At 40.8% G+C, this 13,312-nt stretch overlaps 2 protein-coding genes across 7 annotated transcripts in view; one reads left to right on the forward strand and one right to left on the reverse strand.

Annotated features, from left to right (window-relative positions):
* plppr2a (phospholipid phosphatase related 2a) overlaps positions 1–13,312 on the reverse strand; it is a 140,696-nt gene that overhangs the window by 74,998 nt on the left and 52,386 nt on the right. The window lies entirely within an intron of this gene.
* LOC124073965 lies at positions 12–7,529 on the forward strand. Its single transcript, XM_046416547.1, has 4 exons — positions 12–143; positions 1,808–4,374; positions 6,745–6,830; positions 7,148–7,529. Exons 2-4 carry the CDS (start codon positions 1,854–1,856, stop codon positions 7,244–7,246), a joined length of 2,706 nt encoding a protein of 901 aa, XP_046272503.1. The 5' UTR covers positions 12–143; positions 1,808–1,853; the 3' UTR covers positions 7,247–7,529.

Consider the following 13,312-nt stretch of genomic DNA (forward strand, 5'->3'; position numbering starts at 1 on the left):
AGTTTCACACAGGAGGATTTCACTTGCTCACATGACACAGAGGACAGGAAGGTACAGGTGCTAAGTAGATCAGCTGGATCATTCATATTTCCACTGAGGTCGGTACCATCACGCACTGAAGATGACTGCAGCGTTACAGTAAGGTGGGTCTCTTCCTTCCAAATATTTACTTCATGTTTTCTACCTTTGCACTTGCTTGTTTTTCCATCGCTCTGTTCTCCTCCTGATTGAAAACCAGATATTAACAGTTAAGCTTTAGCTGGTCATAGCGAGATAAAAGCCTCAGTACAGATAAAGATCATGCCATGTTGACCAGCACTTTGTTTACACCAAATATTAGTAAGAATGATACAATTTGTATGTGTACACTACTAGCATAACACCATTATCAGATCTGTAGCAAAGTTTTGGAATCGTGAAACTGCATGTGCAATATCAGCTCAGTTGTACTGCAAAGTACTTCAGTGATTTTGAACAGTTTTTAAAGTGATCTATGAGAGCTGTCTGAACAGCAGCGGAAAAAAATGTCTCTTAAAAGAAGGAGGGAATAAACAAGCTAAGCTCATTAAGGACCATTAATATGTCCTGTTGCCTAAGCTATATACACTGTGGTGCTGCTGTTGGTAATCCATGAATGCAGTAGAGGCATTAAGTCCTTAAAAGCAGGTGTGACTAGATACTCATAGCTTTAAACCTGCATAATGTATCCACGTTCTCTACAATGCACCCAGTTAAAGAGGACGAGTTGTTACAGAATTGGTCACAGACAGTCCAAGTCATTGTGCCTCCTGAATAACACGCTTTAGCTCGATGAGTTAAGGTTTCTAATACCAGACAGAATGATGGAAAAGCATAATTCTCAACAGGCAAACTGGAGGGGTGATGAGCGTCTCTGGACAGCCAGGCTGGCAGATACTGTACAAAGTGTGCGTGCCAAAACAGACAGAGGCTAGAGCAAAGCCGATTATTCTTTCCCTTTGTCAGCAGAATTGGCTGTGCTCGGTCACAGCGGGGGAGAAAAATCACCAAAACAACACAAGCTGTATGCCCTGATGGAAAAAAGAAAAAGTGATGGAGCTCCCAGTTATTTTGGTGCTTCTTCAAATTCTTGATTGCATCAGGCAGAAGAGTTTAAGACAAATGTCTTCCAAAATCTTGATAATTAAGCTTCAAAGTCAGGAGAAAGATTTACACACCTCATAAGAAGATGCTGTATTAGCACTGAAAAGCAGCCTGGTTGACTGGTTTGAGCTGTCGCACTCTGAAGGAGCCCTGTGGAGTTTTGTTGTGAAGTAACAAAGTTTCTGTTTACATTCATTCGCCAAAACAAGTTTGTGTGAATCCCAAAGGCCTAATCAATGTGTTTGACGCATTTCCTTCCTAATAAACATTTGCAAATGGAGATTTTCCTTATAAGTTTGCTTGTGTGCAGTTTTCTTTCTCATTGCTCTATTGGTGCATTGTTGCTTTTCTTCACGTTGCCACCACCTGTAGATCAGTGAAAAACTGGGACGCCATTGGAAATATGTACCCTGGGCATTTGTACATTATGTATGAGATGTATGTGTTTCTCTCTGAGTTGTGTATTATATATTTCTAAATTAATTTATGTTTAATCAAAGGGGCACATCAACTCATTTTTGCTATGGGGATCATAAACAGTTTAAGCTGGGCCCTGTTTAAAAGAAAGTCACACTAGACTATAATCAAAAAAAAATTGTTCTACTTTGAAACAGCAAATGATATGAACAGTGTTACAGGATTTTATTGTCAACCTCAGTGACTCTTTCTCATGTGTCTCTTAAAGGGGAATAGAGAAGAAACACCTTTAAGTGCTTCAGAGACTAGTAACCATGGAAACAAGAGATCTCAAACCCAGCCCTCCAGGTCTGGTCTCACAAGATGAGGGTGGTCTGTGGATGAAGACAGATTCCGACCCTGTGACAGGTCCCAGAGACAGCCCATCGGTAAGCTGTGATGAGAAGCCCCTAGATGAAACCAAAGTCACAATCCCTGCCCTTGCACTGATGAATAGGTACTATAGTGTGATGGATGATGAAGATGATAGCTTCACCCCACCGCCTCCTCCAACCTACAAGGCTCCTTTTCTGCCAGGAGAGGGCAGCACAGATGCAATGGTGAATAATCCCAGTATGACCCTTGCAAATTGGGCAGCTGACGCCACAGAAGCTAAAGCTAATCCAAGAGGCTTAGACTGGCATCATGGTGAGAAGCAGTTAATGGCAGCACACAACAAGGTGGATGAAGTGAAAACAACTGCAGCACACACTTCTAAGGCATTTGTGGACATTGTAGCTCTGTCCAAGGACGAGGATTCCTCTCTATCAAATGATCAAGACCAAACACTTATGGAGGACGCAGACAGACTTGTGAAAACATATAATGATCCACCTGGAAGACACCATCCAGATAACACAACAGGAGATGAGGAATCAAATGTGGAACCTGAGGATGTAGTCATTTTGAGTGGAGGACAGAAAAACTGGAGGGACACGAAAGTGGAGGGAGACAACTATCCAACACAGGAACCCTCAAGCTTTGAAAGAAAGTCTGCAAATGAGACATTTTTTGACAAAGAGGGAGACAAAACAGCACCTGGAGATATTTGTGATCTTGCCGAGACAGATCCAAAGCGAACAGCAGAAAATGCTGGCTGTGACGGTGTAGAGAAAAATACCACATTTCTGTCAAGTCTCAGTGTGAATGATTACAATTTTGAGACCGGGGGGTCACCAGAGCTCTGCCAACGTAATGAAAACAGCACGGAAGCAGCAACCAATCAGCCACAGGTACGAGACATCCAAACAGAAGTGTCCAATGATGATAAAGAGAATGTAGACACCAGATCTATGGACTATAAGCTCACAAAGTATGACTGGGTGAGAAGAGAGAGTGGCACTAGTGAAACGCAAGTGTCCCAACTCCCCATCTCTGAACACTCTGACAAGACAGTAAACAAGGGAATGCAAGGAGATGGAAATAGGTCAATTGCTACTGATATTCAACAAGGAGAGCAACTGCTTCAGCGTTTGCAACAGGTGCAACTACGACAGGATGTTCATACACCAGAGAACCCTCTTACTTCCCAGCAGGTTGTCCAAGAGATGAGAGGTGAGAGAAGGGGTCTGCTTGGGACTGAAGAGGAGAATCTGAAAACAAAAGAGGGAAATCTGTCAGGTGGAGATGAGAAAGAAGAGAGCAGATCTCATGCTGTTGATGATGAGGAAGGAAAGATGATCCTGAATGAGAAGGAAAAGACTGAGATGAAGAGTAAAGATACTGAAACAAAAGCAAGGATATCCTCATCAGCAATGCCTGTGGAGCCAGAGCATTACATGATTGCCAGAGAAGAGGCAGGTGATGATGATCAAAGTGACAGCTGGGTACCTGCAGATTTGTCTCCAATTGACCCCCATGAAACATCTTCCTCCCAAATTCCTTTTCCATGCACCCACCACAGATTCTCAGCCGCTGAGACTGTCATTGAGCGGCAGATCCATGAGACAGCCCAGGAGAAGCAGAACCTGCAGAGAGCTGGTGGTCTGTTCAACCTTGCAGATAATCCAGATGTGCTAGAGATCCCCTTTAAGACCAATATCTCACTTGAGCCACTTGCTACCACAGTTGCACATCCGTGCCAGCACAGTGACTGGCAGTTTTCCGAGCACAAGATGCAGAAGGAGATAAGTCAGGAGATTCAGAGAGAACTGGTGCTGGTCAACCAGGGGAAGATCCCAGGGGGATACAGCAAAGGGGAAGTCCGTCAATTAAAGGAGACAAAACTGCTGTTTGAGGCTTTCCAGCAGGATAACACGGAGGGTCCAACAAGGCACCGGAAATCCCCTACCTCACTAAGGAAAGGTCACATTTACCCTTCTGTGCTGGAGCGCACACGAAGCCTAGAAATGTTTTCACTCAAAAGTCGACCCATTTCCAGAGCACATTCCCTCAGGATGTACAAATCAACCTCTGAGATGGAGAAAAGTCCTCAAGACATAAGATCAAAGAGTCCAATTGCCAGTTCTCGAGACAAAACACGTTTATTGCCCAATACAAAACAAGACAAACACGTGTGCCTGCACAGAAGCATGGACTCCATAAGCACTGATACATCAGTTATGGAGACTGGGAAAAAATCTAGGCAGGGAAACAAGACGCAAGAATCTCCCATCCTCAAGCACAACCCCTTCTACAAGCTGCGACCATCTCTGGCTCTGCAGCCGGAAGTAGAGAAGGACATCAGGGAGGCCAAAGAAAGAGAGGAGGAGCTGCGCAGACAGAGATGGACCCTGTACGGAGAGAACAGGCAGAATAGTGACGACGGAGAAAAGTCAGCACCAGCACTCGAGCCAGGTTGGTATCATAAGTATGGTGGAATGTAACTAAATATATACTCATATACATACTCATATAGACATTGGAATACTGTACTTCATTACAATTCTGAGGTGCTTTATTTAAATATTTCAGCTGTATTCAACTTTATATTTCAAACGCAAATATCACTTTTTACTAAGACACCATCTTTTACATTTAAGTCTTGTGAACTTTTGTTCCTTTGACTATCTCTGTACTTGCTTAGTTAATGACTTTTATTTGTAATGGAGCATTTTTACATTATTGTTTTTTTCTACTTTTACTGATGCAGAAGATATGAGGACTTGGTCCACCACTGAGTATTTGTATTCTCTGTGTGACTGCATGCACTATAGAGTTGCACCATTAATTTGTGCATCAATTAAACAATTTTCCAATTAACAATATTTCAGCAAAACCTAATATCATCATTTGGATAAATATCACTGGCAAACAAACAAAAAATTGGAAATATTAACATACATCACATGTTGTATGTCTACTGAGAGTTATTTAACACTCTGTTCATTGCGCATTGCAGCTCTTTGACACTCAGTCTGAGCACTTTAAAGGATGCCTCTCTACATTAGCATCACACAGCGTTATCTAAGGAGTCTTATCGACAACTTAGCATCAACCCTGTCACAGACGGTTAAGGGGACATCATTCTAGCAGCAGCCTGATCTGAGTCAGCGGATGCCAGCGGGCTGAGTGACAATATAAAGGTTACTATCTGCACTGCAGCTTGAGCCAGGGGCAGTTCTGGTTCAGTTATAATGTTGTGTATATACAGATGTCCTCAGAGTTGATAAGCCTTGTTGAAAGTATCTGCAGCTTAAGTGCATATTTTTTATGTCTGCTGTTGTTGCCTATATGCACAGCATGAGGGCTTAGAGCCCCAAGAAACCAGCGCAGACAGCTCGGGAGTGTGTCATTATGTAGCACCATGTTAGTATTTTCGGCCACAGCGGCTGGGTAATAATGTGTGGGTGAAGATGATAAAGCTACATGTGACAGCAATATAATATGTCTGAGGCTAGGCTAAACTGAAGGAAATGACTCATTCTTAAGGTCAAATAAGCTGTAGTGTGTTATCCTAACCATCCATGTTGACACAATAATGTATGTATGAGAATGCATAACCCAGTGGCTCTCAAAGTGGGGTTCAGGGACCCACAGGAATCCTTGACTGGGCTCCAGGGAATCCTCAGCAAAAAAGAAGAATAATTTATCTTTACTATAGTTCCATACATAAGTAACACAGTGATGCAATGTATGACCATATTGGTCATGGGTTTCATACACTTTCTCTTATAAAACATCTAAAAGCACACTTCTTTCAGATGGGGGTGCAAAAGCTGAACAAATGGAGGTTTGTTGTCTAATTAGTGTTTAGTTTAGTGGTCCTTGACGTGAGAAGAACACTGGTACAGAAAATACACTGTTTCTTTTCTTGTCAGCTGCAATAACAACTGTTGCTTGTGGATATATCGGCCATAGTTAGCTAACTTAAAGTTAGCTTCATGAGCCCGTTGACAACGGCGTGTCCAGGTGACTTTACATGTGCTCAACTGACTCACTGTAAAATGAATGGTTACATTTTGGTTACAAATGATATGCTAAAAGGCTGAAGCTAGAGCTACAGTTCCTATGCAAAAAGTATGAATGCACACCAGTTAATGATCCACGGAGAGGACATGGAAATAAAGACATTGTTTTCATATTGCAGTGTAGAGCTGGTTAGTCCTGCTATAACAAGTACTGTATAATAGATGTGGGAACTTTCATGCATTATGTGGTCAAACCAAATAGCAACTACCAGTTCTTTAGCAAGTGAAAGCAGATACAAAATCAGTGTGTCTTAGACTGCCTGAGTTAACTGTATTAGTGTTAACACAGGATTTTATTTTGAGCAGTGGTGCACTGCAGCCATTCTACCAACAGGTCGCTGACTTATAATTCTTAGCACTGTGTGGGAGATATCGTCTGACGAGGATTTAGGATAAGAACATTTGGCCTGGGCTGTAAACTTTCCTGAATCCTTTAGAGCAGGACAGAGCGGCAAACCTTCGCCTACATGCTGATAAATTAATTCCCGAGACCAGCTTTCACAGAGCTGAGAAATTATCAGTCCTCAGACAACATAATCTGGAACCTCACGAAATAATGTAGTATGAAATGCCGCTGGCCTTGGACATAGCACCTGAGTTATTACTGTGTACGCTAGTAAGCCGGACGTTCTAAAGTTTACTGCTTGCATTAGAGCAGACAAACAAAACAAGGTCAGTCTAGAGAAGTTTGTGAAATCCTTCTTAGTTTAACAAATCCCTTCATATCATTTTGCCCCTTGATCCTCCTGCCTTTTAGATGTCAGAAGACAATCCAGGGGGAAACTGGAACGTGTTTGGCCACCGCCCTCCAAGAAAGACCAGATGAAATCTGGGCATACACAGGTGATGCGTCAGTTCTAATTGCTAATAACTTCTGTCTTGATTTTTTCCATTGTTCTGTAAGACCTGTGCATGTATTATATGTACTACACGCAAGAACATAGTGGGACATGTTACGAATTCAGGGAAACATGACAGGGTAATTATAGTAATACACTGTTTTTCGTTGAAATCCCAATGAAAGGTTGCAAGAAATAAATGCTAAATTGAATATCAAATCTGTTCCTGTAATTGTGGCTTTCTGGATCATTGGGTTTTGTCCAGTATGACAAACTAAGAACTGATCTGAAACTGCTTTTCTCTGTCTCATCTCCTGGCAGGAGCCAAAGGTTCACAGAGCAGGAGGTCAAAAGGCTCCTCTGTTTCAACGCTGGGAGTCTGGCCTGGTAAACGGGCAGCCATCAAAGGAAGAGAACTGAAACTGACCATCCTGATGTCTTCAACACTGCAAACAGACTATTTATGATCTGCTACTCTAGAGCTGCACTAGTCCAAGGTTAATCCATATTACTAATACACTGAAGGTAGTTTCATTTTAAATGCTTCCTGGCTCTTCTAGCTCTGCTCTGTATCTGTGTCAAATATGCTTTTTTTTGATATCTTTAAAAACTAGTTTTATTCAGCTCCTAAATAAAGCAAAAAGATGTCATTCTCTCTATCCTTTTTTCTCTCAATCAAGTTATGTAAACCATGCAGGTTTACTGCAGTTACACAGTTTGTGGAATTTTATTTCACTATTATTTCAACAATTTTTCAAACAATGTTGTAATGATGCCGATGCTCCATGAGCTCCAACTGCAAATTTCCAACTAATCTTCTGCACAGGATTTTTGAATAAATTTAGAAAATACTTCTAAATTGAAATAGTTCCTCAAATGAAGCTACCTTTTTTCATTTTAGTACCACAAACACAGATTTTATAAGAAAAAAATAATGCTGTATCCTGTCAGAATTAACAGCTGAGAAAGCTCTATGTGACTGTAGGGCGAGCCTTTACCAGTCTGCAAAAATTAACTTGATGATGTCACTAGAGTTGCTTTGTCTTGGAGATTACAAATTTGCAAGAAAAATCCTGTGTTACAGACTGGACATATGGAGTTTGGGAGACATGGGTAATTACTTGGCAGGGAGGGTATAATGAAAGAGAATGTCCATTTGCAGTATGGAAAATTGTGGGGGCTTGTCCACTCATGAAGCTAATTGTACATTCAAGTGGCAGTGGCAACTAACCATTAGATTGTGTCAACCCTAAATTAATAAGTCAATGGTAAATGAAGCCATCAGAAAAACGTCCCTAAATGATCTGTGATCACGTTTGCTGGCGTGAGCGTGGCTTCTAATCTCTGCAGACAGAAGTGCACTGCTTAGCGCCGTCTAAGTACCATCTGCTAGTGGTGAATCTGCCAACAGAGAAAGGACTTTCGCGCTGACCTTCCTGACTCGGATATCCCAGAGTTAACTAGCTACACATTTCAATCAACCCACAAACAGCAGGCACAGCCAAGGCCTCGATTTCACTGTTACTTTAAGATGGCTCCTCTAAATAAAAATTGTCAATTAAAATTGTCATGAGCTCATATACATAAAGTCTGTGTATTAAATTTGTTAAATGTTTCTTCTATTGTCTGTATGGACTAAACATATCATTTAAAGAATGTTAAAAGAAAAAATTGAGAGAATCTAAGAATCTAGTATGGTTGTGAAGATTTTGTAACCCTTTACCAGAAGGGGGCAGTATGGCCTTAACAATCAAGACAGAGTTTCAAGACAGTTTGACTTCAGACCATTTTGAATTGAATTTCTCATTCAATCATAACATGCAGGCACTGCAGGTGCTACACTTAAATATATATAAATAGAGATATTGTCATTTAAATGATTATTAAAATAAAATGATTAGAAAAAAATAACTACATAACATGATAATTACTACATAAATAAATCTAAAAGGACAGTAAAGACTGACCACAACTTTTAACATGACATCATTTTATCCACAGTAATATATTTAGGTTTGTTCATATTCATGTTTGTTAATACCAACAAGAAGAAGCCACTTGATGTAAAGGGAAAAGGAAGGGTCAGAAGAGTTATGTAACTTTTGTAATTTATCCAGTGATGAGTCATTTACTACACAGAATACAGCCACCAGCACCATGTATTATCAATTCCATGTACACTAAGACGAAGAAAAAAAGTTGCTTAAGAGCACATCTGCGTCATTTTCTGCAATAACATGTGGGTGGTAATTTCTTCAGATGTTTGGCTAACACTGTGAGTCATTGAGGGCTGTCATGTACAGAGCACGTCGAGGCCCTGTTCTATAAAAGAAGCAAACTGAAAACACAAACAGCACGTCAGTGAGATGAATCTCACAGTGATGTTATCTTTTTTAAACTGCACAAACTGAGGCCAAGCAGCAGTAGAATAAACTTTCTCTGGCCATCAGGAAGAAACAAAGCTGCTGAGGATGGATATTCAGGGACACGTAATGTACTGACATTTCATAAAAACCCCAAGTTTGTTTTCATCGGTTCATTCTTTTTGCAGTGCAAAATGCAAGTTTCCAGTGACAAAACAGCTAAAAAAAAAAAAAAAAGTTGACAGACGAGGACAAAATGAGAAAACAGTGCTAACAATACAGTGACAGATGGTAAATGAAGACAGTACTCTCCACTCTACTCTGCTATTATTGTATTTCACCCTGCCCCAAGTTCACAAATACCAAGAGCTTTGCGAGCAGGAGCTGATGAGAGAGCAGAGCAGTGACAGCTCCTTCAGCGCCGTGAGATGGGGCTCGACTCGGCTCTGCACCAGAAGCAGCAACCTAATGCAATGGACAGATGATGGATGACTCATTCTTTCCACCCACACGACTTCCCATCGTCAGGAGCCATCATCAAGGAACTCTCACTTGGCTCCAAATTAAACCCTTCCACATACTTCACACATTACTGAAGTCTCACTGGGAGGGAGGGGGCAAACATGTAGTCTGGATGCTACAGAAAGCAGGAAAGATGTGGTATTGATTTGTCTTTACGTCCACATATTGAGTCGATGGAAACGTCCGCGTGTTTCAACTCAGAGTGCATATTAGTAAGCGAGCAGAGAAGTCGCAACAGCTATCAAACTAATTAACAATAATGTTATGGTTAAAAGCAACAAACAAATGACTGAAATAGCTAAGTGGTTGAAATTATTGACAACTGAAAAAGAAAACACTGTATGGAAAAAATACTGTAATACTTTTCATCATCCAGTTTAAAATGAATCAAGATTAACTCATCAGGAACATGTCGGGTGGTGCTGGTGAAGGGGCACGTCAGTTTGTCAGGACGGAGAGGTACATGAGACAAAAAGGGTTTCAGAACCACTATGTTACAGTATTCGAAGATACACACCGCCTGATGTGTGTTTACAGAAACTGTCCACATTTTGACATATTTTCTTATCTCTCACATTTTCTCAGGGTGTTTATCTTGCCTGTGCTTATTCTTGAATTACTAAAGCGAAATGAATGAATAAACATTGGGTAGCAGGAGCATGAGGTAATGACAGAATAAACAGACCTCAGTGGTCCCTTCTTAGATGAGCCATTGTCCTCAAAAAGCCCTCCTATTCGTACTTGCACTGCCCTCCTCCTCCTCCTCCTCCTCCTCCTCCTCTCGCCTCCAGCTCTTTCTTTATGCACAATGACAACTCAGCTGTCTAATTCCATGATCCCACATTACAACAGTCAACAGTAATATAAAGAAGACGTGCATGATGAGATAATGAGTTTGTTTGTTACATGGCTCTGCTCGCTCTTTGTCTCGCCTTGGGTTTACAAAGCCTTTGGGTTACACTGTTGTCATCTCTTACAATTTTCTCTTGAAACAGATATCTGAGGAACTTCAGCAAATGAATCATTTCTTTCCCCATTGTATATTTAGCCAAACATTTGATCAGTTTCACAGAAAATGTTCTACTTCCTCCATTTATCTGCCCCTTAAAGTCTCATATTAGCTTCATGTGGATTTATTACACATATCACATCACACACTTTACAGAACAACCAGGGTTATTTATTTTTTTAGAAATCTAGTTACAAAATCGATTTTAATTCTAGTTGTTCATTACAGAACAGTAATTCAACTACTGAGTGAAAACTGTGAGGTCTTCAGGTTCAACTTACAGCAATGACATAGGCTTGTGATGTGATATAATTTTCTGACATGACCTAAGAGTGGTGCAGTGGTTAGCTCTGTCGCCTCATAGCAAGGTTCCAGGTTCGAATCCCGGTCTGTGTGGAGTTTGCATGTTCTCCCTGTGCTTGTGTGGGTTTCTCCGGGTACTCTTCCCACAATCCCAAAACAATCCCAAAAACATAGGTTAACTGGCTGCTCTAGGTGTGAGAGTGCGTGGTTGTCTGTCTTTGTGTGTCGGCCCTGCGATTGACTGGCGACCAGTCCAGGGTTAGGCACCAGCTCCCCTGCAACCCTGACAGATAAGCGGTATAGAAAATGGATGGATGACCTAAGAGTAAAGCACCAGCTGGCACGGAGGGATGAAATATGACACTTAGGAAGTCCTTAGCTAACCCAGGTTGAAAAAAATTCTTAATGGTGAATTGAATAAAGACTGATGTAATGTTTAAGGGGATGGACAACAGGCGTGGAGAAGTCCAAATCCCAAAGGTATAAAACAAGAGAGCCCAGCCATTCTAGTCAGAGTTCTTTACGTGTAAGAGTGCAGATGAACGGTTCTCCTCTTTTGTTGACATTTAAGTCTTTTCTGCTCAGAAATCTGGATTATGTTAATTTTTTGAACTTCACAAGAGAGGATTATCCCTGAACAATTGAACACAGCTAAAACGTAGAATTTTTGATCTATGTGACCTGGAGCCTCGGCTCTAACACACCACAGTGACAGCATGGATAACAAATAAACGATGAAAGATCTAAAGAGTGCATCAAACTCAAAGCAACTAAACCTGCGGAAGGAAAATAGATTCAAAGTAAACTGGGGTGGAATAATATCTTCCTGACAGGGCCACGACATCGTAACCACAAGCTACTCTGTAATTCCTGACTTTCCAAAAGCAGCTGGTACTTAAACCACAATCTGCTTCAATGACAGTATAATTGATGACTTCAGAAAGTTCTCAGTTAGTGTTGAGTATAATTATTATGTGAAATTAGTTATTTTGTGAAGTGGGTGGTAAGAAAGACATTGGTCCTGTCAAAAATTAATACAGTGCCTGCCAACTAACTTTCTTCACTGTATCAGTTGAAGTCTGCCTTCGTTAAAAGCTTCTGGTAGCTTGGCACTATAACATCTGTGTAATAATGCAGGGAAATATGTTAGTTTAATATGTTAGTTATTTATAGGGTGAGTGGTCAGATCGGGTAAGCAGGGCGATCAAGATTGTGATCTTTTACATTTCTCTTCCATCCCTCGGCTGCTGGCCTGAGCGGTTGGCCTCGAGCATCAGGAGCAGTTCACTTTGGGTTAAGCTCTTTCAGGCTACTGTTCAAAGTCCTTTTTGCATGGTTTGCCTCTCTGGTGGCTGCCGCTGAACTGCCTCCCCATGCTATTTTGGGTTTTAAAGGAATGACAGTATTCTCGAATGACTCTCAGACAATCCTTTCAAGCCACTGTATGGAACACTGCTGGAATTAGGATGCCGTCTGCATTACATAAAAGTGAAGATCCTTAAACCGAAAAAGGAAGCCTCCCATGAGAACAACAATAACCGCTCTCAGGGCTTTCAGTATCATGGGGGCTGTGGCGGAAATTAGATCTATGGCAAAAATGTTTGAAATGTCAAGAGGCGTTTTCAACAGAACGGTTAGAAATGCACAAACTGGAGACAAAAACAAAACAGCCTGTAAGATTTTCTTTCTTTTCTTTTTGCTTTGGTAAAAGAGAATGAAAATAAATAAGATAATAAGGTTTTTGCTGTGAAAATCTAAAATAAATGAAAAAATTACTTAAATGAGATTATGTCTTGTTGCATCACACCATATGGAAAGTTACATAAATATTAGAAAATACATCCAGCACAGTTCCTGCATAAGGATTAAGATAAAACTTATTAAAGAATAAAACACACAGGGTCAGGGAAAGTCTGCAGCACACTGTGTTCCTCATTGTGGAAAGTATTACTTCCTAGGACTGTCCGAATCATAATCATATCACGAGCATAACTGAGACATCATGTTGCTGTCAGACTTATCTGCAGGATCCTTAAGTTTCTATCATCTATGTTGCACTTTGTTCATAATCGTTGCAGGTTTGAAAAGGAGATACTGTAAGCTGAGTAAAAGGGATTTCAGGAACCCCAACCTTAGCTGGTCATAGCAGTATGAGACTTATCTAACCAGATTCACTTCATGTTATGAAACATAAGGCTTGTCTCATACAATAAATTCTGCTGTTGTGTTTTATAAAAAGCATAGCAGTATGATGTAGCAGATGACCTTTATGAGCAAAATTAAAAAAAT

The sequence above is a fragment of the Scatophagus argus genome, chromosome 16 (genome assembly GCF_020382885.2).
Source record: "Scatophagus argus isolate fScaArg1 chromosome 16, fScaArg1.pri, whole genome shotgun sequence".
Lineage (NCBI taxonomy): Eukaryota > Metazoa > Chordata > Actinopteri > Scatophagidae > Scatophagus > Scatophagus argus.

What these genes read in the sequence shown, in the direction of transcription:
- LOC124073965 (XM_046416547.1), top strand. Translation starts at nt 1,854, where the DNA reads ATGGAAACAAGAGATCTCAAACCCAGCCCTCCAGGTCTGGTCTCACAA. An exon ending in AGCACCAGCACTCGAGCCAG is followed by an intron (nt 4,375 to 6,744) that starts GTTGGTATCATA and finishes CCTGCCTTTTAG; the next exon opens with ATGTCAGAAGACAATCCAGG. An exon ending in TGAAATCTGGGCATACACAG is followed by an intron (nt 6,831 to 7,147) that starts GTGATGCGTCAG and finishes ATCTCCTGGCAG; the next exon opens with GAGCCAAAGGTTCACAGAGC.